The sequence below is a fragment of the Sorex araneus genome, chromosome 1 (assembly GCF_027595985.1).
Source record: "Sorex araneus isolate mSorAra2 chromosome 1, mSorAra2.pri, whole genome shotgun sequence".
Classification (NCBI taxonomy): Eukaryota; Metazoa; Chordata; class Mammalia; order Eulipotyphla; family Soricidae; genus Sorex; species Sorex araneus.
Genome location: NC_073302.1, coordinates 420,686,847 through 420,711,585, shown reverse-complemented (window position 1 = coordinate 420,711,585; position 24,739 = coordinate 420,686,847). Strand labels below are relative to the sequence as shown.

General features: G+C 38.1%; 1 protein-coding gene across 8 annotated transcripts in view; it reads left to right on the top strand.

The window, feature by feature from the left end:
• The window catches only part of CADPS2 (calcium dependent secretion activator 2), a 541,525-nt gene that overhangs the window by 367,451 nt on the left and 149,335 nt on the right, over positions 1-24,739 (top strand). For all 8 annotated transcript variants that reach the window (XM_004602056.2, XM_012935474.2, XM_055143028.1 and 5 more), the window contains exons 10-13: positions 5,703-5,811; positions 7,984-8,184; positions 19,322-19,458; positions 21,351-21,538. In XM_004602056.2, the coding sequence (XP_004602113.2) occupies positions 5,703-5,811; positions 7,984-8,184; positions 19,322-19,458; positions 21,351-21,538 (635 nt within the window). The remainder of the gene's footprint in view (positions 1-5,702; positions 5,812-7,983; positions 8,185-19,321; positions 19,459-21,350; positions 21,539-24,739) is intronic.

Sequence of the window (24,739 nt, the reverse complement as noted above, 5' to 3'; positions counted from 1 at the left end):
CAGTTGTCGATAACATGGGCTCATTTTTCTATACCTATTTAGGTATCCGAGTCAAGTGTCTGCTTTTCCAGTGGACTTTTTTGTCCACCCATCTAAAATATCCCCAACTAAGGGGCTGGAGTGATAGCACAGTGAGTAGGGCGTTTGCCTTGCATGCGGCCAACCCGGATTCAATTCCCAACATCCCATATGGTCCCCTGAGCACTGCCAGGGGTGATTCCTGAGTGCAAAACCAGGAGTGACCCCTATGCATTGCCGGGTGTGACCCAAAAAGCAAAAAATTAATTAATTAATTAATAAAAATAAATGAACAAAATATCCCCAACTCCTTGTCCCATTTACTATGTTTTTCAAACTACTCTTCCCAAAAGTAACTATCTATATTTTCTTGTTAAGTCTTTACCTCTTCTAGAATATATGCCCATGAAAACTGAGACTTAACTTTCCAATAACCAATTTTGTATAGAAACTGAATAAACAGTGGGGGCTGGGGTGATAGCACAGTGGGTAGGGCATTTGCCTTGCATGCGGCTGACCCGGGTTCGATTCCCAGCATCCCATATGGTCCACCAGCACCGCCAGGAGTAATTCCTGAGTGGAGAGCCAGGAGTAAACCCTGTGCATTGCTGGGTGTGACCCGAAAAGCAAAAATAAATAAATAAGAAACTGAATAAACAGTGGACATATAAATGAATATATACACATAATTGAGCATTGTTTTAAAAAGACTTTCTCTCATATATGCCGATTTATATAATTTATATTATATACTTCCAGCTGGAAGAAGAGTGATCAAGGTGAATGAACCCTTGGTCTCCATACCTTATCTTTCAGCATCATATTTTAACTCTTATTGACAAAAGACAATTTTATATACTTTATATGATTATATATTTTATATAATTCATATGTTTAGATAATTCATAATTATACATACTTTATATAATTTATATACTGGTACATTTGTATACCATTTATTTAGACAGCTAATGAGTCAATAGTCCCTTCAAATTCATCAGGATCTTGAAGATATATTCATGTTTCTTGACTAAATTTAGCATTAGGATTTTTTTCAAAAAATAACTCTAGCAGCACCTTTGGCCTCCGCAAAGACAGTTTCCTGCTAAGGATTTTTTAAACCTTAATCTTCTCTGAAATTAGATGGTGGCAGTTGCTAAGCTGCCAGCTGTTAACATGATCCCTGCAGTAGGAATACAACTATGCAAACCTGAATTCTGAGGTCTCTTAAAAACTCAAAGGTAGCCCTGACATGTATGGACATAGACGGGTGTCGGACAGGTTGGCAATTGAGAATAAAATGGGTGTGTTCTGTGCCAGATACAGACCCCAGTTAGGGCCATTGCAACGTAAAGTGGTGATATCATCATATTTTCTGGTGTCTTCAGTTGAAAGTTTGTTTCTATCCCACCATCTTCACCAAATCCATTCTTAAGATAGTCATTAAGAATAAGTCAGGTTATCGATGAGAAACGTTACTCTTTTTCCACTGAAAAGGACTTTTAGTTGCAATAGAGCCTGTAAGCTTGATTTAGCAATTTACAAGTAATACTAGCTCAGAATGCGTCAGACCACCTGTTTGTTTCTATCAAATTCCCTGGCATGTGGTGGTAGGCAGGATGGAGGCTGCAAGGCTGCCTCCAGCTGGAAGAGCAGTGATCAAGGTGAATGAACCCTTGGTCTCCGCCCCATAGCTTTCAGCATCCTCTTATAACTCTCAGTGCCAAAAGATATTCACAGTTCCTTTTTTCCAACAGATCTCTTCCTCTGTACACTGACGAGCAAGCCAGTGGTTTTGAGGTGTTACTACTCTCAGAAGGATTTCTTTGAATCCTTCACTACAGTCTACAACAGGTTCATGAGAGGGTTTGCCTCAGGAATGTGATTATGACCTTGCAAAGGGGATGGGTAACAGTGATTGCTCTGGGGGGAAACTAGTGGAATAAAAAGCACCATTAAGCTGCAGCCTCATTTTATGGAAATAGAACCAGGAATCAGTGAGTCTACAGGATGGTATTCCTAGGTAGTTAATCTAGGAGCAAATGAATTTGAGAGCCAAACTGCAGTTTTTGCAGTTGTCTCCGGGGTCAGATTTCCTAATAGTCAGTGACAGCTTTGTTGATCGTTGGTATTTTATTACTCTTCCATCTGTACTCCTCATTAAATCTCCAGGCCCAATTATCTGTGGCACCTTCTGGGTCTGTTGGGTGCTTTTCTGCCATAGTAAAATCAACAAAATAGAAGTACAAAGTAAAATAAACCAAGTCCTTAATACTTGGTCATTTCAAGTGACCATGACTGGAAGAGATACTTGATTCCTGTAGTGTTGGAGGTAATTTTGTTTCCTTGCTTTTAAGTATCTTTCAAAATACGAAAAATGAAACTTAAAAAATTTATTGCATGGCCAGCTTGTTAAGAAGTAATTGTCTTACTTAAAGTTAACTCAAAATAGACTATTTAAAAATCAGACAGACACTGAACGTATACTTCAAGTTATCTAAAGAAAAGAAATCACCATTTGAGCATTATACATTGCACAAAGAAAAGCCTATTTTGATAGCTAATTTTTAAAAGGAGATCTTAAATGACAGGCATATTTTCGTCATTTTAGGCACTTAATACATATCAGGTCTGGATTCTTTGATAAGTGGTACCATGAACATAATTTGCCTAAAGACCTTAATGCTTAATTTTTGTTTAGGAAAACAGTAATTTTTAAATACACATTGAAAGACATGTTCAAGAAGTAGAGATGATCACACCTCAGTTCATAGGTAGAGATATAATCATTGTTCTTTTCTCTTCCAATTTCCTTGCTTTTTTTGCTCCTTTCTATAGTGATTCAACAAATATCTTCAGCAACATTGTAGTAAGTTCTTTATGGTAAGGTGCAACCTACTGAAGTGGAGAGAAAGAGACAGTGAAAGAAGGATGCGGGGAGACAGAGTATCCAAGCCTGAGCGTGAAAGGCCCGTAGGCTTGACAGTCTGGGGACATGCCGTGGCCCCTAAATCAGTTAGTCCCTAAGGCAGGTATCTGATTTTGTTCCAGCCACAAACTGCCTCTATAATTAAAATGGAATGATTCTCAAAAAACACAAAAAGAGAGAAGGATGTCGGTTCCTTGACCACAGGTCACTGACAAACAAGAAAGCCTTGCATTCCATGCGCTACATAAACTCTCTCTAATTCTCTCAAACCCCTATAAATGTACATTAGTGTTGTTTTTTATTCAACTGGAAATCAAACTGAGGTATAGAAGATAAGCATTACAATGAATTTCCCAAGGTCTTTTCACAGATAGCTTGGAAAGAATAAGGATGCGTAAGTGGGAGTGAGGGGTGGGGAGTGAGTGGTGCACATCCTTCTTCACATCTGACTGAAATGCCTTAATACGATTATCTTCAGAGAGCCCTTCTCTGACCACACTCTTGAAAATACCTCTGTCAATTTTGTTCTCTTTGCTCTGCGTTATTATTTTTCAAAACACTTTTATGCCCATATTTTTATGTACCTCTCTCTCTCTCACACACACACACAATTTATGTTTATTTGTAATTTTTGTCTTTTCCATTTACATTGTGTGAGGATATTTTTTTGGATTAGTTTTTTTTTGGTTTTGTTTTTCCCTCATGGAAGCATTATGGTGTCCTTAAGAACTAGAAAAACATACTAGGAATCAGAGACTCAGTGCGTGTTTGTGGAATGACTGTTTGATGAATAAATTAAAGAGAAGATAAAATAATACTAAGAGCAAGGAAGAGAATGCAAAATCTTGTGCACATAGAACTAAAATTGCCATTCTGAGTGTTGTAGGCAAAGCAAAACTAATTCCTATTTTATACACAAATTAGACCCCTCACTTTCGGATGAGGGCAGAACTAAAAGATAGAGGTAAAAACATCCTGTGGAAATGGTGTTTTCCCTGTTTGTAGAGAATTGTGTAATTGCAAATAAGGAGAAATTTAGTGGAGGGAGAGAGAGAGAGAGAGAGAGAGAGAGAGAGATTGTTCATTTCTACTTGGTCTTCTGACTGAAACTTTGTTAATGCCTTGGAAAACTAAGAGGAAACTACAAGATTTTTCTTTTCACTGTCAAAATATGAGACTTGAAAAATCATTCTTCATTCAAAGATAAACTAAAAGGTAGAGGGCCACTAATGATACTTGGAAAGAAATTCCCTCACTACAATAAAATACATTGATTTTTATGTTTTAACTAATTTGTCAGAAAATTACATCCTATTTAGAAGTTAAAACTCTATTGTGAAAATCAGATGAGAGTGAAATGAAGTGTGTGTGTGTGTGTGTGTGTGTTTAAGTGAAATTGGATGGCAATGAGGCAGTAAAACTTTTTTAAAAATAGAAATTTATGTTCACCCTTAGGTAATGTATATAAGAAAGACTATGTAAAAGAAAACAATGTAGAAAACAATACAAAAGTTCCAAAAACCTGGCATGAAAACACTGTTCACAGTAGCAGATACTAAGGCATGGTAGCAGATACAAGGGAGAACACTTCTTCAGTGTAAACAAATTTGCTTTTCTAAGGAACAGAAAACAATAGTAAAAGTAAAAAATATATAAAAAATGAAATAAGTGTTTTGTAATATTTGGAAGAAACTGGTTTGAAAGTAAACAGTCTTGGAACTGGAGCAGTAGTTCAATGTTTAGGGCTTTTAACATGTACACAGCTGACCTAGGTTTGATCCCTAACACCCCATATGGTTCCCTGAGCCCTGTCAGGGGTGACTCCTGAGCACAGATCCAGGAGTAAGCCCTAAGCACTGCCAGGTATGCCCCCGCCACAGAAAAAAAGGTAAACAGATTTTATACATTCAAAAAAATGACATTTTCAAACATTTCTTCCAAGATATCTTTTTTTTTTTTAGTTTAATCTATGCATATTCTTGTTCTTGACAATAGAAATCAGTAGTTACCACTACAGAAAATTAGTGGCAAGCTGGTGACTCGATAATTTAGTACTCATCCAAGAAATTGACCCTAGATAAACGTCCTGAAAAATTAGTATGTAGGGGGCCAGAGTGATAGCCCATCTGGTAGGGTGGTTGACTACATGTGATTGGCCTGGATTTGATCCCTGACATCCTATAGGGTTTCCCAAGCACTGTCAAGAGTAACTCCTGAGTGCAGGGCCAAAAGTAACTCCCAAGCATTACTGTGTGTGGCTGTATCACTGTATCACTGTCATCCCATTGTTCATCAATTTGCTCGAGCGGGCACCAGTAACATCTCTATTACACTGAGCCCTGAGATTTTAGCAGCCTCTCCTTACTCATCTTTCCTAATGATTGGAGGCTCTTTCAGGGTCAGGGGAATGAGACCTATTGTTACTGTTTTTGGCATATCGAATACGCCACGGGTAGCTTGCCAGGCTCTGCTGTGTGGGCGGGATACTCTCAGTAGCTTGCCAGGCTCTCTGAGAGGTATGTATATATCTGTGTGTGACTCAAATTGAAAAGAAATTTTGTATATAGGTAGGAATTTAGAAAATAAACATTTTGCCTTCCAGAAGAGAGTAGGGGTGTGTGTGTGTGTAACTAATTATGATCCATTATAATTCCAAAATTCCCATTGTTTTATGATCAGAAGCAGAGTTCTTTGGCAAAAAATAAAAATTGAACAAGAATTTAATGTAACCAATTACAAACTTTTTCTCATGCAGGTTAGCCAGTATACCTTTGCTATGTGCAGTTACAGAGAAAAAAAATCTGAACCACAAGAATTAATGCAACTTGAAGGCTACACTGTGGATTACACAGATCCCCACCCAGGTAATTCTAAATTAAAGCTCTTTTTCCCTGCTGGTCAGATATATGTGCATTTCTATCAAACAACTTGCGTCTTTTATTTCAGGTTTCATTCAGTGACTATGGTATATATTTACTTTACAATCTTCAACAAGACTTTGTGAGGTTTATATTTTATGTTTTTGGGGACTGTGCCATTTTTGCAATATCTCATCCTGTATTAATTCAAGGGCCATTTGTGTATTTGTCACTGTCACTGTCATCCTGTTGCTCATCGATTTGCTCAAGTGGGCACCAGTAACTTCTCCATTTTGAGACTTGTTGTTACTGTTTTTTGTCATACCGAATACTCGATATGACTCGGTAGCTTGCCAGGCTCTGCCATGCAGGCGAGATACTCTTGGTAGCTTGCTGGGCTCTCCGAGAGGGGCGGAGAAATCAAACTCAGGGTCAGCCTCGTGCAAGACAAATGCCCTACAGCTGTGCTATCGCTCCAGCCCATTTGTGAACTTACTGTAGTAAAACTTTTATGAGAAATATCAGCTTATAAAAACTGGGAGCAACAGGATATAATGGACAGAAATGGCAAAATCAATTATTCTATTATAGTTCATAAATTTTCTCTCCAATGGCACTTTCTTGTACTTTACTTGCTCCTTCCTATTAATAATGGACTCAATAATGCTATCTAAACTTGGTGAGGTGGTAACTTAATGTATGTGGGAATTCATATACCAAGATTATTAATTTTTTGGTTTGGGCTCACCCCGCTTGCTCTGGGATTACTTCTGGCTCTGTGCTCTGAGTTCATTTCTGATGTGTTAAGGATTGGATTGCTGGGGATTGAACCTGGCTCAGCCATGTGCAAGGAACCCGCTGAATTTTCACTTTGGCCTATACCAGGAGTATAATCCATTTAGAAATATATACTCATATGTATTAAGGGATTAAATATTTAATTAATAAATATGCTGATAAATATAAATTAACATGGAGGCATTTAAAATAGAAATATGCACTCAGATTCTCTAATTGGGTACTTTGTAGCGCAAAATCACATCTCTGTAGGTATTTAGAAAGGTGATTCACCACAGAAATGTCATTTCTGCCTTGTTGGCTTTTATTTTTCCTTTTTAACTCTTCACAGATTCTCCCATCAGTAGAATGAGAGTTTTGTCAATAGGGAAGATTTTCTTCATTGGTATAAAATAGCCAACTATACTGTACCTTTCTTTGGGGGGGGGGCGAGAGGGGGTGTTTTAAAGATTGCACTCCATATCCTGGACTGCTGTTTCACTATTTAAAACTTTCAAAAGTTTGCCATTATTTCCCTTTAGTTCTAATTCTTTTGTATGTGACCACTTAGTGAATGAGATTAAAATCTACTAATTCTGTCTCTTTTTTTTGTACTTCTGTAGGGTAGCCTTTATTTAAATTGGCTGCTTTATTATCATTATTACAGCGGTTGGGCTTTCGCCTTTCACGCGGCCGATCTGAGTTCGATTCCTCTGCCCCTCTCGGAGAGCCCAGTAAGCTACCGAGAGTATTGAGCCCACATGGCAGAGCCGGGCAAGCTACCTGTACATATTGGATATGCCAAAAACAGTAACAATAAATCTCTCAATGAGAGACGTTACTGGTGCCTGCTCGAACAAATCAATGAGCAACAGGATGACAGTGACAGTGATTATTATTATTATTATTGTTATTATTATTATTATCATCATCATCATATTATTGAATCCCAGTGAGATACAGTTGCAAAGTTTCAGTGAAATATTGAGTTTTAGTCAACAATATCCAACACCCACCCTTTCACCAATATCCCCAATATTATCCCTCCTCCTACCCCTACCTGCCTCTACAGAAGATATTCTTCCTCCAGACACTTCTCCCTCTCCTTCCCTCTCTCTCTCCCTCCCCCTCCTCTCTCTCTTTTTCTCCCTCTCTTCTCCCCACCTCTCTCTCCCCACCTCTCTCCCCCCTTTCCCTTTATCCCTCCCCCTTTCCCTTTATCCCTCCCTTTCCCTCCCTCCCCTCTTTTTCCCTCTCCCCACTTTCCCTCCTTCTTCCTCCCTCCTTCCTTTTGAGCATTATGGCTTGCATTACAGATATGAAAAGGTCATCATTTATGTATCCCTTTACCTACTTCATCAGTCCAACTGTCTCTTTCAATGCTCTCTTTTACCTCCACAGGGCTCCAGGGTGGCCGGATGTTCTTCAATGCTGTTAAAGAAGGAGACACTGTAATATTTGCCAGTGATGATGAACAAGATAGAATATTATGGGTTCAAGCCATGTATAGAGCCACGGGCCAATCATACAAACCCATTCCTGCCATTCAAACCCAGAAGATGAATCCTAAAGGAGGAACTCTCCATGCAGATGCTCAGCTTTGTAAGTTTTGTTTAAAATAATTTGATTAGCAATTAATATTAATAAGAGATACAATTATCTGAGACAAATCTGAGACAAATTTGATCATTGTCATGGTTTTCATAATTAACTGACTCCTAATTGAATAAAAATCATTTTTTTATTAGCCATAAATCAGTTATCTAATTTTTCACTGAAATGTGGAGTAAATAGTGCCTGTGGTGGCCAAATGTAAATTGGCAGAGCATTGAAATGTCTCTGGGAGTCTTTATTTGACTTGATCTGTACATGATTCCTTGAGCACACAAAATTTATTATCTCTTACCGAATCTTACCAGTTCATTAGAGAGAGATTGATGGTTGGCTTTACTTAATGATTATTAAATGATGATTTAGTGCAGATAACTTAAGTGGAACCTGTATCTTCTGGCATAGCATATATTTTCACACTCATAGATTGTATACATCATGGAATACATACATCATTGAATGATTCTACTGTATTTCATTGATCAAAAGAACATGAAAAGACCATGTATTTTGGCAGGAGAATTTTAATAATTCTCTTTGATATTATATACTGGGAAAATTCCATATTTGGATTACTACACTCATACAAATGATAATGAATTTTATGCATGCAATGTATATGTTATTGAGCCCTGTTAATATGAGTGTAATTTCTCATAACTAAGTAGATAAATGAATATAACAGTATATAAATAATTTTACAGGCTTTTCACCATCTAAATAGGGATTTCTGTTACTATATCACAGTCATCATTCTTTCTTATTGTTAGATTCATGTTTAAGATATTGTTTTTGCCAACATTAATTTTTTTCTTGTTTTCAAAATACGCTTTTAAGAAAATCCTCTAAAACTGCAAAAGAAAGTTTATCTTAATTCTATTTTTAATTTTATGGGATAATCCTATGGATATAAGAACTATCATATTAAACTGGCATCTGTAGGATTCCAGAATACTAAAATGATGAACTTTCACTTCCTATATTTGTTCATATACTTCATAAACATAACAGAGATACTTTCTGTTGTTGAATAAGAACAAAGGAATGTCATTAAGACTGATTTCTTTTTCTGAATATCCAAATAGTCTAGTCAGTTCAGTTTGAAAATTTTAAATATTGAGAACTTTTTAATTTTAATTTATGGGCTATTAATGTTTTAATGATCAAAACACTTTCAAACAGATTTAATAATCAAGAAACCAAATGTTTTATTTTCTTACACTTTGAAAAATTTGTCTTATTTCTCCTATAACAAATCACTTTATCTCAAATATTAAGCTCACTTATGATCTTATACTCAGCACCCTTTCTTCTCAAGATTCCTCTCCAAGGTACTCACATCCTAACATGCATTATTTTCTTCCCCTATTTTTCATGTATTAAACAACTATTTTATTTCCCTTTTTGTCACCCTTCTGTATTCCATCTAGTCACCTTAAACAAAGCTACTTCAGACAAAAGGAATATGAGCTCAACTCTAGTTATCTTTGTATTTTGGAAGTTAAAGTATTTATCTTTGAATTTAACGTAATTTATATGGTACATTACTTCATGCAGAATATATGCACCTTTCCATAGATTACATCCATTTCTCCCCTCCTGGATTCTAGACTTCAAATGATCCATACTTCCTCCTTCATTGATTATCTGTTCCAAAAGCCATTGTTATTTTTATTATCGCCTTAAGCCACTGTTGCCTTTTAAAGATATCTAAATAAGTTAAGACAGTAGTATATGTTTATCTGTGTAATTACCATTTCCAGAATTCTTTTGTTTTCTTATATAGATTCTTTACTTTTCTGATGACTTAATATTCCACAGGTATAGATCTGGTGATATTTTCTTTAAAATTTCTTACATATGAAGAAATATTGATGCTCACCTTTGTTGAAAAGATGTTTCTTTCTTTACTTTAAGGATTTTGCTCCACTCTTCTAACTTCTCCCCAGCTTCCCCCACCAACTATGCAATCATTTTTGTTTGTTCCTCTAGAAATGTCTTTTGCATACCCGACTCCCAGCTACTTTGTGATTTTTTTGTTTATTTAAGTTGGGTTTTGAGTCATCTGATGATTATATGCCTTGGTGCATATTTCTTCTTGAAAATGTTCTTGAGGGCCGGAACTATAGTACAGCGGGTAGGGCATTTGCCTTGCATGCAGCCAACCCAGGTTCGATCTGCAGCATCCCATATGGTCCCCTCAGCACCACCAGGAGTAATTCTGAGTGTAGAGCCAGGAGTAACCCCTGTGCATCACAGGGTGTGACCCAAAAAGCAAAAAAAAAAGTTCTTGAGTTCTGTTCATAGACACAGTGAAGTTTTGTGGAATCAGTTTCAGTCTGTCTCACATAGAGTTAAAGTTTTATTAGGTCACTCAACAGTGTCTACAATGATAACTTCCCAGATTCAGGAACAAGCTTCTTGTTAAGACACTGGGAATTGGGGCCGGAGTGATAGCACAGCGGGTAGGGTATTTGCCTTGCACGTGGCTGACCCAGGTTCGATCCCCGGCATCCCATTTGGTCCCCCAAGCACTGCCAGGAGTAATTCCTGAGTGCAAAGCCAAGAGTAACCCCTGAGCATCGCTGGGTGTGACCCAAAAAGCAAAAAAAAAAAAAAAGACACTGGGAATTGCAGAGGTTTTGATTCTGGCTACCACGAACAAGTCTGTGTGAATTCTGGGAACTGTTCGTTGTATTTTCTTGAAATCTTTCTGTGGCTAGAGGAGCTGCCTCATATGCTGAGTCAGTGACTCTACAGATGAACTTTGAAGTGGCTGAGGAAGGGGAACTCAGACCATCTTGGTCTTCCTGAACGTCAGCTCAACTTCCCCAATGAGGGAGACTGAGACACTTCATGACTTCTTGTTCCCTGGGCTATTGCTTTGCAAGCTTCTCCTGGGATAAACTTGACCCAGTTATAATGCTGTCTTTATCTCTCATAGCACTGTCTATAGTACTGTTGTCTTGTTGTTCATCAGTTTGCTCGAGTGGGCACCAGTAACTTCTCCATTGTGAGACTTGTTCCTGTATTTGGCATATTGAATACGCCACGGGTAGCTTGCCAGGCTCTGCCATGCGGGCAGGATACTCTTGGTAGCTTGCTGGGCTCTCTGAGAGGGACGGAGAAATCGAACCCTGTAGACCGCATGCAAGGCCTACCCACTGTGCTATCACTCCAGTCACTGCCTGAAATTCTAGATCTTGAGAAATGTTTTTTCTCTCAAGTTTTAAGGGCTTTTTTGTTTGTTTTAGTAAAAAGAATTCACCTGTTTTTAATGATGCCACTGTAATGGAAACACAAATGATTGGGATATTTGGTTTGCTTTGGTTGGGGGAACCACACCCAACAGTGTTTAAAATCTGTGCCTGGCTCTATGCTCAGGAGTGACCCCTGGGGAAGCCAGTTATTGAACACAGTTTCTTGCAATGTGAGGCAGATGCATTAATCCTGCATTATGTCTCCGGTTCCAGAATGATTGATCTATATATCACTGTGACAGTTCTTAGCCTTCGCACTGTGCATATTTGGGTTAGATCATTTTGTTTTCATGGCTGTAGGAGGGGCTATCCTGCACTTTACAGAATATTTGTCATCATCACTGGCTTCTACATACTTCCAATTGAGTTCTTTCTTCCTGCCAGGTCAGAATATTTTCAGGCAATGTCATACCTTAGGGGGCAGGGCTGAAGATGGAAAAAAATTCACTTCCATTTGATAGCCACAGACTTGAAAGATTTTTTTTTTTTTTTTGCTTTTTGGGTCACACCTGGCAATGCTCAGGGGTTACTCCTGGCTCTGCACTCAGGAATTACTCCTGGCAGTGCTCAGGGATGCCGGAGATTGACCCCGGTTCAGCTGCATGCAAGGCAAACACCCTACCCGCTGTGCTATCGCTTCAGCCCTTTGAAAGTTAGTTTTGAGAGAAAATCACCTTCCTTCATTGCTGTACTAGAGTTTTGTTTTATTTTAAATAATATCCAAAGTACAAATACCAAAGAATCTGCAGAGCTCATGGTATATTCCCACAAATATTCATATTCATATATACATAGTGGTAGAAAAAATGTTTGAAAGCCACTGATTCTAAAGCATGAAAGGAATGACTATACAATACAGAATTAATGAGTGATCAATCTAAATAACCAATTGTTATTTAGATGTCAAATGTATCAGGGTTTCATGGCTTTCATGGCTCAGACTGGGGCTCCAGGGCTACTCCTGGTGGCGCTCAGGGGAAAACAGTGCTGGGGATCAAACCAGGGCCTCCAAGATAAAAAGCATATGCTTCTTTTTTTCTCTTCTTTTTCCTTTCTTTCTTGCCTTTTTTTTTCTCTTAGATCCTGCTCTACTTTTTTTTTTCTTTTTGGGTCACACCCAGCATTGCACAGGGATTACTCCTGGCTCTGCACTGAGGAATTATTCCTAGTGGTGCTCAGGGACCATATGGGATGCTGGGAATCAAACCCGGGTCAGCCGCATGCAAGGCAAATGCCCTACCCGCTGTGCTATCGCTGCAGCCCCGATCCTGCTCTACTCTTAAGGATCAATCTTGGCAGGCCTCAAGGAAGCATATGTGGTGCTGGGATTTGAACTGGGTCAGCCACTTGCAAGGCAATCTCACCAAGCACAACAGCTACTTGTATTCAATTCCATAAGAAAGTTTTCTTTTTTTTTTTTTTATGAAAGCAGAGCCTTTTGTTTTATTTTTCTTAAAAATGGGAGGAAAGAAAGAAAAACTCAGAAATGCAGCCTGAATAGCTCTAAGGGCTGATCACAAATTTTACATACAAGAGACTGGATTTGATCCCAGGTTCCTGATGGTCCACCGAGCACCACTAGATGAAACCCAAAATATGCGTTTTTCCTCACCCACATGAGAATATTTGCATGACCTTTTCAGAGGTCTGAAAAGCTCAACTCTAGAGAGTAGTGGTGTCCACTGTATTATCCACCTTCCTTGATTTCCTTGCCATTCCTTTTTTGTATTTCTCAATCATCTAATTACTCCATCATCTAATTACTATAAAAGACAAACCTTTAGAGTAATTAGTACAAACTAAGACAAATCACAAAATGTAAATGATATCAAAGTGGGTATTTCTTAAAGCCAACTAAAATATGCTTTTTTTTTTCATTTGCTAACCTACAGCTGGTAAGGGTAAGTAATTTCATGATTTCAGTAATATATTTAGGAATATCATGATCTTGATTGATATACTAGTCTCCTATTGTCTGTTAAAAACCAACATGTTATTTGGCATGTTACTAGACTAACTTTACCTATTTTCCTTTGTTTTGTTCTGGGGATCCCACCCAGGAGGGCTCAGAACTTGCTTCCAGCTTTATGCTCAGGGGTCACTCCTGGGAGGGTTCAGGGGACCATATGAGATTCCAGAGATCAAACCTAGATTGGCAGCATGCAAGGCAAATGCCCTACTAGGGATAAGTCCATCCCTAACCTGACCATTTTACTTTAAAAGTATATTTATTTGCCACAACAGAAAAATAGAAACCATGACAATATCTGTGTAATCCCTAGGCGGCTCTCTTTCTGGCCACCTGCATTTGGTGGTCTTGGGCCTCTTCCCCAACCCGGGATGGCCAATGCCATCGGCAGATGAAGGAGGAGACGAGGGCCACCAGGCTGGTTGGTGATCAGTTGCCGTTTATTCCATTCTCCCCACATGCCTGTTCCAGTCTCACTAAATGCCCCAGTCATTCCCATCCCCTCTGGTCTCACCCACTCATCTCTCTGTGCTCCCTCTCACAGCCACGTCTCTCGTCTCTTCACGTGCCTGCTCCTACATTCTTCCCCTACATTCTTCTCCCTCTGTTCCTCTTGGTAGTCTCTCTGCGCTCCATCTTGCTGCCCTGGTCTCTCTCTCTGTCTCCCCCCAACTCCACACATTCATTCATTCAGGGTAGCTGCCACACCCCCTCAGGTAGTAGAGTGCATATCAAAGGCCGTTTCCTGACTGCCCATCAGGCTCAAAGGTGGAAATACCACCTAGGGGTGTTTCCCCTTTACTTAGTCCAATAACTTAATTAACATCTTACTTAACATCTTAATTCTACTTCTTAATATTAGTTATTTTGTATGGACACAGCAAGAGATACATTGAGCTTGTAGGGTGGCTCTCCTGGGAACATCTTGCCATAGACTCAGACTACAGTGCTCAGGCTGGATTAATCTTTCCTAGTCCTAGCAGGATTCTAATCTAGATGTTACTTTTTGGATCATGACAGAATTTGTCCATGACCATGCTCTTTACTTGTAATTAAGTATTATGGCGTTTTGGCCAGGCCCATTTTGGTGCCAGGGTAGCTCACTGCTTGCCCTGGGTCCATCCAGTACCTCATTGGGACCCTGCTTTTGGGGTGGTAGGAACTAAGGGCAACTGAGCCTTGTTGAGAGAACTGATGCCCAGGGGTGAATACCATTTGGAGTCAATTAACTCCCAAGTTACAAAAGCATGGCATTAACTGTCTTCCTGTGTCTATACAAAAAGGATATTGCTCTGAAATAACTATGCAAAGGATTTAAAAAGAGAAAAGCAATATTTGCAAGTTAACAGAGCACAGAGAAAGATGTTACAGAGAAATATAGAGGAATGGGAGCACCGTGATGGGAGTAACCCAATAAACCTAAGCTCCGTGTGGCAAGGCAAAAAGGACAAACCAATGTTATCCTACAAATATCTATCATACATGTAGGGATGAAATGAAGTATAAAGCTTTTAAAAATAGCACACAAAAGATGATGAATATTAAGTCAGAGAGATAGTTCTAGGCATGTGGAGGCCCAGGTTCAGTCCATGATCTTCCAAGTACTGCCAAAAGCAACTTATAAGCACTGCCCTCCTTACCCAGGAAAAAAAGGAAGGAAGTTATTGATATTAAATACAAATGTTAAGCTTACATCTGTGGAATTATTTCCACAATTCAAAAAAATCCAATTAAAAGTATAGGTAGGGCTAAGGTAGGGCCACTCAGTGGAAGAGCATGTGCTTCCATGTGTGTGTCCCTGAGTTCAATTCCCATTACCACAAAATTTAAAAGAAATATACCTAAAATGCTCACCATGAATTGGTCTAATTTGATTACAGTTGCTACTTCATGTTCTCTATTTTCTGAAATTTCTTTGATTTATCTTATACCTAAAAACAATGTAAGGTCATGTAAACATACATATATAATATGTATATATGTGTGTACATGCATATGCATGTATGCATATGTATGTATACATATATGTGCACTAGTCAAATCAAAATAATAAATTCTAAAATGTATTGGGAGATAATTTTATTATTCTTTGTAATATCTAGATAGTGGTGACTATGACTATTGTAATTATTGATTTCCTGATAGGAAATCTGTTTCCTTATCTCATTGGTAAACAACATATGTAGAAATTCTAAGGAAATAAAAGTGGGATGCGTTACCCTATTTTTTCCCTCAAAATAGTGTATTGCATTTTACCTAACAAGTATTATATTATCTTACATCAAAATACTGTGCAAACATCTTGCTTTTCTATTTTGTTACATATGTGTGTACATACTAAAATTTGCATATTATATAATTCAAGGCTCCATGGTAGAATTTAACGTTCAGTTAAATATTCATGTTAACACTAAACCCAGCAGGAGCCTAAGATAGGGTGCAGTGAATAAGGTAGTGCATGTATCCCCGAAGTACTGCCAGGAGTGACCCCTGAGCACAGAGCCAGGATTAAGCCCTGAGCAATGCTAAATGTGACTCAAAGAAAATCAAAAAGAAACAAACAAAAATGAACCCACAGAAGTTACATTCTCAGAACATATAAATTGAAATGTATATGTTCAATTTTTATGAGCTTATTTTTCTGGTTTGGTAGAGTAAGTTAAATATCTTTTGTAGATACGAAATGCTTTACTTTACACTGAATATATTATATCAAGTAAATGTTAAATATTGGGTTACTTTGCTTAGGTTTCAAAATCTGTCTGTATGTATTGATTAAAACTGACATCTTGTGAAAATATGACTCATATGCTTTTTGCTACTGAAAGCATAATGTTTAGACCCATATCCAAGTTTAATCAATTTAACAAAACCATGCTAAGAAATTATTTGTGTCAATATTATAAGTGTGAACAAACTTCTATTTAATGAATCTATCAACAGTTTCTCTTTGACCCAAAGCATAAAAAAGGCATATGCCAGACAAGATTAGCTAGATAAAAATTTTTAAACCTTACATACTTTCTTTTAAGGCCAACATGGATTCTCTTAATAAAGAAATGATGTTACCTTTCTTTGTGCCACTTTCAGCTTTCTATAAAGACCCAGTTTTTTGTAATATTCAGATACCAATTCACTGATTCAGATACCGATATTGTGCAGATTTCAGGAATCAATCAGGATTTAAGTTTTAAGCTATAATAAGATATGGGTCATGATAATGCAACTAATGAAAACTCTTCACCAAAACAAACTCTTAAGCCAAATTATATTTCAAAAAGTTCATCCACTTCTGCATTCAGCACAGAGGTGACCAGAGGAGATAAAGAGCTCTCAGCTAAGAGCAGTTTCTTGGTCCTTTGGTGCTTGAGACCCAAGAGACCTTTGAGTGGTCTCTGAAAGCTAATAGAGGCCTTTTCTTCTTGTCTATCTGCTCCCTTACGCAATCCTTCCTACATTTTTCTCTTCTCCCTGGTTGCTCACAAGACTAGCAATAAAACATGATTGTCATTAAAATTAATTATAGAAGGAGAAACATTTTGATTTAAAATGGTCACCAGGGCCAGAGTGATAGTACAACAGATACAACAGTTGGGTTTGAACACGGCCAATCTGGGTTCCATCCTTGGCATTCCATGTGGTCCTTTAGATTTTAGGGGGTAAGGGTGTGGTAATTATTAGAAAATATTGTACAAATTTTTTCATTCAAAAGTGAGCCAGAAAATCTTACCATGTTAGTAAATGTATTATAATTATGTTTCATGATGAAAATAATCATAACTTACTTTCATTTGAAAATATTCAACTATAGAAATGGACAATAGTTTCCTTTTTTTAGGAATTTCTCCATATTACTTAAAAACTGTACCTATTGTTTTATTTGTGCATATGATTTTTGTTGAAGTAACATTGTTTTGTAAGACTATCTTTTTTTTAGGGGCTATAGTACCAGACCTTTTTAAGTATATGATGCTATCATGCTATACCCATTGTTTGAAAATAAGGATTTTCTGTAAAAAACTTTGTTTAAAAGGGAGAATTATGGATTATTTTCTCTGAAGTGATATTATTCTACATTAGACAGATAAGTCATTAATGGGTGTTATTTTTAGCTTCTTGTTATGACCTTCTGGTGAAAGAAATAATAGGGGAAAACTCAGCAGATGTTATATAAAACTAGTAATTTAATTTGATGAAGGTGATACAAAAATGATTTTACTAAAAGATATAAAGAACTGAAAATTTTATATATGCAACAGTGTGGATATTTTTAAATTTAAAGGAATATGTATGTTATTTTCCCCATAAATCATAACATCATATCTTATATCACCAATAAACTTCCATTCCTTGCCAAGTTGTTACATCCACATTTTTATACATCTTTGATAGGAGATATAATTGAGTTTGTGAAATTTGTCCTAAAAATGTGAATCTGAAGACCCTTCAACTTGAATTACATAGTTCTTTCATCCACAAATATGGCTGAAAGTTGAACTTGACAGGGATCAATATGATCTGGGCTAAATAACTAAATGTGACTGATTATGTTAGCATCATGTCCACAGATCAATGCTGAGTTTTATTATCAGCCTGACTCTATAATTGAGTTTAATCGATAAACTTTTGTCTGCTTCCCTTTGCAATTTTAGGATTGTACATAGAGGTTTTTGAAACTGCATTTAGCTTACATTTGAGATCTGCTTCTTGTGATGGTCAAAATAAGATCTTTCTGGGAATTCTCAGGAACAATAGAGCCTCTACCATTGTGAGGAGAGTCCACTTTCATCTTGCTCTGTGATTGTGTGCCCAACACATGCTGCATTTCTAACAGAGCTAATGCAGTAACACCCAGCACTCCTTTGGGGTAGTAAGGGGCTCTCTCTTTCTCTCTCTCTCTCTCTCTCTCAGTAAAGAACTGACATTGAAAACTTTGACAAAACATACAGTAATGAAAGCAATCATAAAAGCCTGCCTTCTGATAAACCCGCAGGGTCTACATGCGTTGAAAGATGCAATCTGTGAAGAACAATAAATTTGGACCTTTGATTGAAGTGCCATTTGGGATGTTACGCTTTGTCTACATATTTGCACAAACATGATGCTCCCTTTTTCATGTGTCTCAAACTTGAAGCTTGAGAGCATTCATTGCCCTTTCTGTATTAACATCAGTCCCATTAAAAGCTCTATGCAGAGAGAGAGAGAGAGAGAAAGAAAGAAAGAGAGAGAGAGAGACTGGAAGTGATCCAGCTGAAGCGTGTGCGTTCAGTTCTGCCCTAGATTGCCACTTGGAAAGCGGGCTTTTAACCATCACTTTGAGGGTTTTTATTGTCGTTGTTGTTGTTATTATGAATAGACCAGGGTTCTTTTCCAGTCACTTTTTTCCAGTAAATGCATACTTAAAATGCATCAATTTTTCTTGACATTTGGAAATTATTCTTGTGATGGTTATTAGAAATAGGTTTGAATGAAAAGTTTTCTCACTTCATCCTAATTCATTCTATGCATTCTTCCACCCCCCTCTTTTATTTTGTTTGAGTTAATTTTGGGTCCACACTCAGTGGTGCTTCTCTCAGCTTTGTGCTCAGGGGTGATATCATGCTGAGGTGCCATGCATTGCCAGGGAGCAAACCTGGGTTTCCTGCTAACGAACTATGCACCCTAGCTGTTGGTCTATCTCTCCAGCCCTTCCCTCTCATGTTAGACTCTATAAAAATAAATAAAAAGCCTGCCATTTATACTAATGTGCAGAATTGTTGTGTTCATATTACATGTACTAGAGAGTAGCCTACTGTTATGTGAGATATGCTTTTTATATTCTTCAGAAACAAAAGTTTTTGTCAGAAGTTGCCGCTATTGAACCAGAGGAACAAATCTTTGTGCTTTTCTGACTACACAGATGCAGACCGTTTCCAGAAACATGGTATGGACGAGTTTATCTCTGCAAACCCTTGCAAGCTTGACCATGCCTTCCTTTTCCGACGGCTCCAGAGGCAGACCCTGGATCACAGACTGAATGATTCCTATTCTTGCTTGGTGAGTCGCTGCTGTTCAACTAGTTTCCTGCATGTGAAGGTGAAAGATTTTTAAAAGTGAGAAATAGTTGTGATGAGGTGATATTTTATTGCCAAATCATGTCATAGCTGTCGTTGGAATTAGGGGTAAAGGATTCCAATCGATTGCTTCCCAATTTGAAAATGATACACTTGGTGGTGGGGCTGGAGCGATAGCACAGCGGTTGGGTGTTCGCCTTTCACGCGGACGACCCGAGTTTGATTCCTCCGCCCCTCTCGGAGAGCCTGGCAAGCTACCGAGAGTATCGAGCCCGAGCAGCAGAGCCTGGCAAGCTACCCATGCGTATCGGATATGCCCAAAACAGTAACAATAAGTCTCTCAATGAGAGATGCTACTGGTGCCCACTCGAACAAATCGATGAGCAACGGGATGACACGTGGTGGCCACTGCAGCGCCACTCGGTGGACAGATTAGACTCAGGCAGATGCTGACCCTTGGCTTCTCTGTCCCTCTGGTGAAGGTGGAAGGAAATAAAGCTTTAGTAAAGATTTTTTTTCTAATATAAAATCCTCCATGATAGGATTTGCTAATACCTCTCTGGACATTCAGGGTGGGGGGTGGGGGGCTGCATGTAATAGGAAAGCTTTGGTTTTATGTGACCATCCAAAGATTTTTTAACTCCCCTATTAAGAATTCATTGAGGGAGCTCACCTAGTATTTGGGCATGTGTTGAAATGAGTCACAATTTTGGGTATAAAAAGACAATTTGCCTTTCAAAGGAATGTCCTTTGAGTTAGACCATGGGCATAGAGAATTGTGTTTCTTTCCGATGTTGCAATATTGTCAGTGGCGATTCATACAAAATTTTTCTCATAAAATATTTATGTGACACTTAATCTTTTGGCAACTGATTATGGTAGCTGCATGCAATAAAATTGCATTCTCTTTGAAGCAGGATTTTAGATAAGATGTGTTCCAGCTCATCGGAGATATTTCAGTTGGCAGGAAGAAATGAAACAATTATTGCCACAGTCACACTAATGGTTCATTAATTTATTTATAGACTGTTTTTTCAGCACCTCTTAATCAACAGGTTATTGTGTTCTTAAAACCTGCTTTAGCTCAAACTTTACAATTATGTGGAAGTTAAATAGAAGTATCACAAAATCCTATCGTATCCTTCTGTGAAAAAAACAGACATGCAAGTGTACATATTTTTTTATAGCTCACATTATAATATGCTTTTGGTCACTGTCACTATCGCTGTCATCCTGTTGCTCATCGATTTGCTGGAGTGGGCACCAGAAACGTCTCCATTGTGAAACTTGTTGTTACTGTGTTGGGCATATTGAATACGCCACTGGTAGCTTGCCAGGCTCTGCTGTGCGGGCCAGATACTCTCGGTAGCTTGCCAGGCTCTCCGAGAGGAATGAAGGGATCGAACCTAAGTTGGCTGCGCACAAGGCAAATGCCCTACCCACTGTGCTATCGCTCCAGCTGGAGCAATGCTTTTGGTAGTTAGATGATTTTAATTACAGTGTTTTATTATTCACTTTGGTTGATGTACAGATTGGCTCTGAGGGGGAATGTCACTCATTGTGTACTGGTCATTTAGATTCCGTGAATAAATTCGACTAATTTTGAATGACAGCGAGGAGTCGTTTGTAGATACTTTGCTGTTCCAGTAATGAGAAATATAAACACTGGCTGCTAGTGTCCCGGATTGGACCCAAAGTGATGACATCGTCTCTGCTGAAAATAACATGAAACATGCCAGGAATAAAAACTTTTTTTTTCTTTTCAAAAACACTTCAATGCAGCTTCTTCTTATAATGCCTAACCTAGTACTTAATAGAAAAGAAAACTCTGGTGTTGAAAGGAAATAAATTTTCTTTTTTTTTTTTCTTTTACAGGGTTGGTTTAGCCCTGGTCAGGTCTTTGTGTTAGATGAGTACTGTGCCCGTTATGGAGTAAGAGGCTGTCACAGACATCTCTGCTACCTTGCAGAGCTGATGGAACATTCAGAAAATGGTGCTGTCATTGACCCAACCCTGCTCCATTACAGCTTTGCATTCTGCGCCTCTCATGTGCACGGCAACAGGTATTTTTACTTGCAAACACCCAGTGAAATGTCTAGGGTTGACTTGGGGGGAGAGAGAAAGATGTGCTTTGCCATTATCACCTAGTAACAGATTTTAAATAGCAGACACTTCTTGCAATAGAGGGGAAGAAACCACACACACACACACAAAAGAAAAGTGTACATCAGTATGCTATTGATTTAGTCGGGCTGCGCTTTCTGTTTCTTTCTGCCATTAAAGCCACTTGAGAGAGTGAGGATGTCTGTGAGATTCGAAGTTGTCTTTTAGTTCTTCTGCACTGCCTAATAATAGGGTCTGCACAGCTTAAGTGCCATCTGAATTTCATATGTATGTCTGAGTAGGGATTGCTGCTACTTCTGTGAATAACTAATGATCATTGCTTTTCCAGTGTGGAATAAGCTTTCATTGATAATGCAGTATAAATACAGGGGGTGATGTCAAGTATATTCTCAGTCCCTTCCCTCATCTGCACTTCAGAAATAAGGGTTCCTTTAAGCATGCGGAGCCAGTGATCTTGCTTTACCAAAGAGACCCCAAAAATCACATAATATTATACATACACACACACACACACACACACACACACGCACGCACACAGGCACACACACAAAGAGAGAGAGAGAGAGAGAGAGAGTTGTGTATCTCAGAGCTTGAAATTTCTCTGGTTCACTTTCCTTTTTGTCTCTTTATTCTGATCTAGGCTGCTTTCAAAGGCAAATACCTTTATAGCATCAACATCAAACTTACAGTATGAAAGTTTAATGCTACAAGTTTGATGTTTCATGGAAATAGAAACAGGAAATCTCTCTTTTTATATTTCCATTCTCCCAACACACTCACTCATCTGTGCTCCATCCAGCTTCATAATAGAGCATAATAGACCAAAAATTCTGAGGTCAGACCACATGGGTTCAAAATAAAACTCAACTAGGTAAGAGATACAAGCTTCTTAATTTATTTACTTCTCCACTTTCCTATCTGCAAAAAAATAAATAAATAAAGGACATAATTCTCTAGAAGTCATAAATTATTTTATGGAATTTGCATGGGTTAATATATACAAAACAAATAGAACAATGCCTGGCACTGCCTCTATTTTAAACAAACAAGAAGTTAGCTGGTGCTGCCTCAAGTATATTTTACCTGCCCATCTTTCTTTCCTAATTTTCTTTTTATCTTCCCAACTTCTCAGCCTTCAACCTGACTTTTGGCTCCTCTCTTATCAATAAGACTTCTAAAAATGAGCTACTGTCCTCCAGCTTCATCGTTCTTACTCTCATTGAAAAGTTGACTGATTTATGATATATCCAAGACCCTGAATTTCTTGATGGACTGTTAGTTGGGGAGAGAAAGAAAGCATAGGAGTTAAACCACTTACCTTCTATGCAGTTGACTGAGAATTGAGTCCCCAGCACCAAAGCATATGGTCCCCTAAGTATTTCTAGGAATGACCTGGAGCACAGAGCCAGGAGGAGTAGCCCCTGAGCAACACCAGATAAGGACCAAACACCCCCCACTCCACTAAAAAAAAAAGAAGTGGAAAAATGTACCATTAATTTGACTCTCTACTTTCATGGTGGAGCCTGGAAAGTCACACTCAGTGGTGCTCAGGGCTTACTCCCTGCTCTGTGCTTAGGGGATTGTTGTGAGATTACATAGGGGATCAAACCTGAGTCAGCTATATGTTTGGCAAGCACCCTACCCACTCTGCTATCTCTCCAGCCCCCATTTATTTATTTTTAGTGTCACTTTGTTAATAGCCCCCACTCCTTTGGACTCAAGTGCCAAGTAGTGTTTTTCCCTCACATCTGACTTAAACTTGATCTCACACTTCTGAAAATTCTCCCATTTCCACAGCTTCAATTATTGACAGTTATTAGCTTGATTGTTCTACTGCACTTAAAAGTTTCTGTATATAAAACTAAACCCATTATACCCCTAAACCATGTCCTATGCCCCATTTAAGCAGCATGCCTGCGACAAAATGAGTATGCAGTATATGTTTGACTAACGAATGAGTTACTTAATTGTTTGTATTTTCATTTTTATTAATTAATCATTCATTTTTATTCACCGTTTCTTTTTACTTAGATCAAATTTGTTGCTAATATCGTTGATCTGTCTTCAGGACTCCCCTCAATTCTAATTCACATTTTTTCTTTGTTTACCTATCTATTGCTCTGTTCTTCCCATAGTAATCTAGCAACCAACCTCCTTCAGAATTGTAAATTAATAATGGAAATGGTACAAGAACTTTGGTGGTGTGTGAAAGTGAGGGTTATACAGAATGATTTTAAAACTATTCTGAAATTAACATAGTATTATAAGTCAATAGTACATCAGTTAAATTCAATAAAAATTCCTTCTAAATAGGAAAAATTATAAATCACCATTACCATGTTCCTTCAAAACTACTTGAGTTTTATTTGTTTCCTAAATTTAAAAGTGCATTCCAAGCTATACTGAGAAAGTATTCCCAGGAACATGTTGTCCTCTCTCCCCATCTTATATCCAGTGTCCTTCACATATTTACCCAGCACAACAAGGTTATTGTTCTTTCAGCATTACCACTTATTCCAATTTCCTCACAGCTGGAGATTACAAGACTAAGTTTTCTACAAAACATTTTGTCTGTATTTTCCTGATAAACTTCATCATGTGTGCATACAGGTGACAAAACACACATGCACACAAACACACCAGCTTTTATTCAATGAATCAATTTTTTTATTCTACTACATCATTGTTTTATCACTCTCTTTCTGTGGTCTGCTTTTACCACTGTAGAGAAGTCCAGGTTTTCTCTCGAGCCTGCATTTCGCTTTCTCTCTCCTCATATCTTTCTGAGTAAATTTCTTTCGATAAAAGCTTCTACTTCGCTAAAATTAATAAATCACTTTTTTGGAAAGCAAACACTGGTCCTCACTCACCTCCCATCTGCCATGAGTCTTAGTGCACTTTCTTGTCTATGACTGGGTCACGTTAAATATATCTTGAGTTAAAGTCACCACTATTGCCATTTCTCAGATCACAAAGTCAGATTGATCTTCATCATAGACTCTGGTTTCGCTTCTAACTCTTTGTGAAACTCATCCTTACTTGTAAATCTAGAGATCTTTCCAGGTGGTAGTCTTTTTTTCCCCCTACAATTGCAAACTACGCCATCTACACTTAGCTAACTGGGGGTGTATGAGAACTGC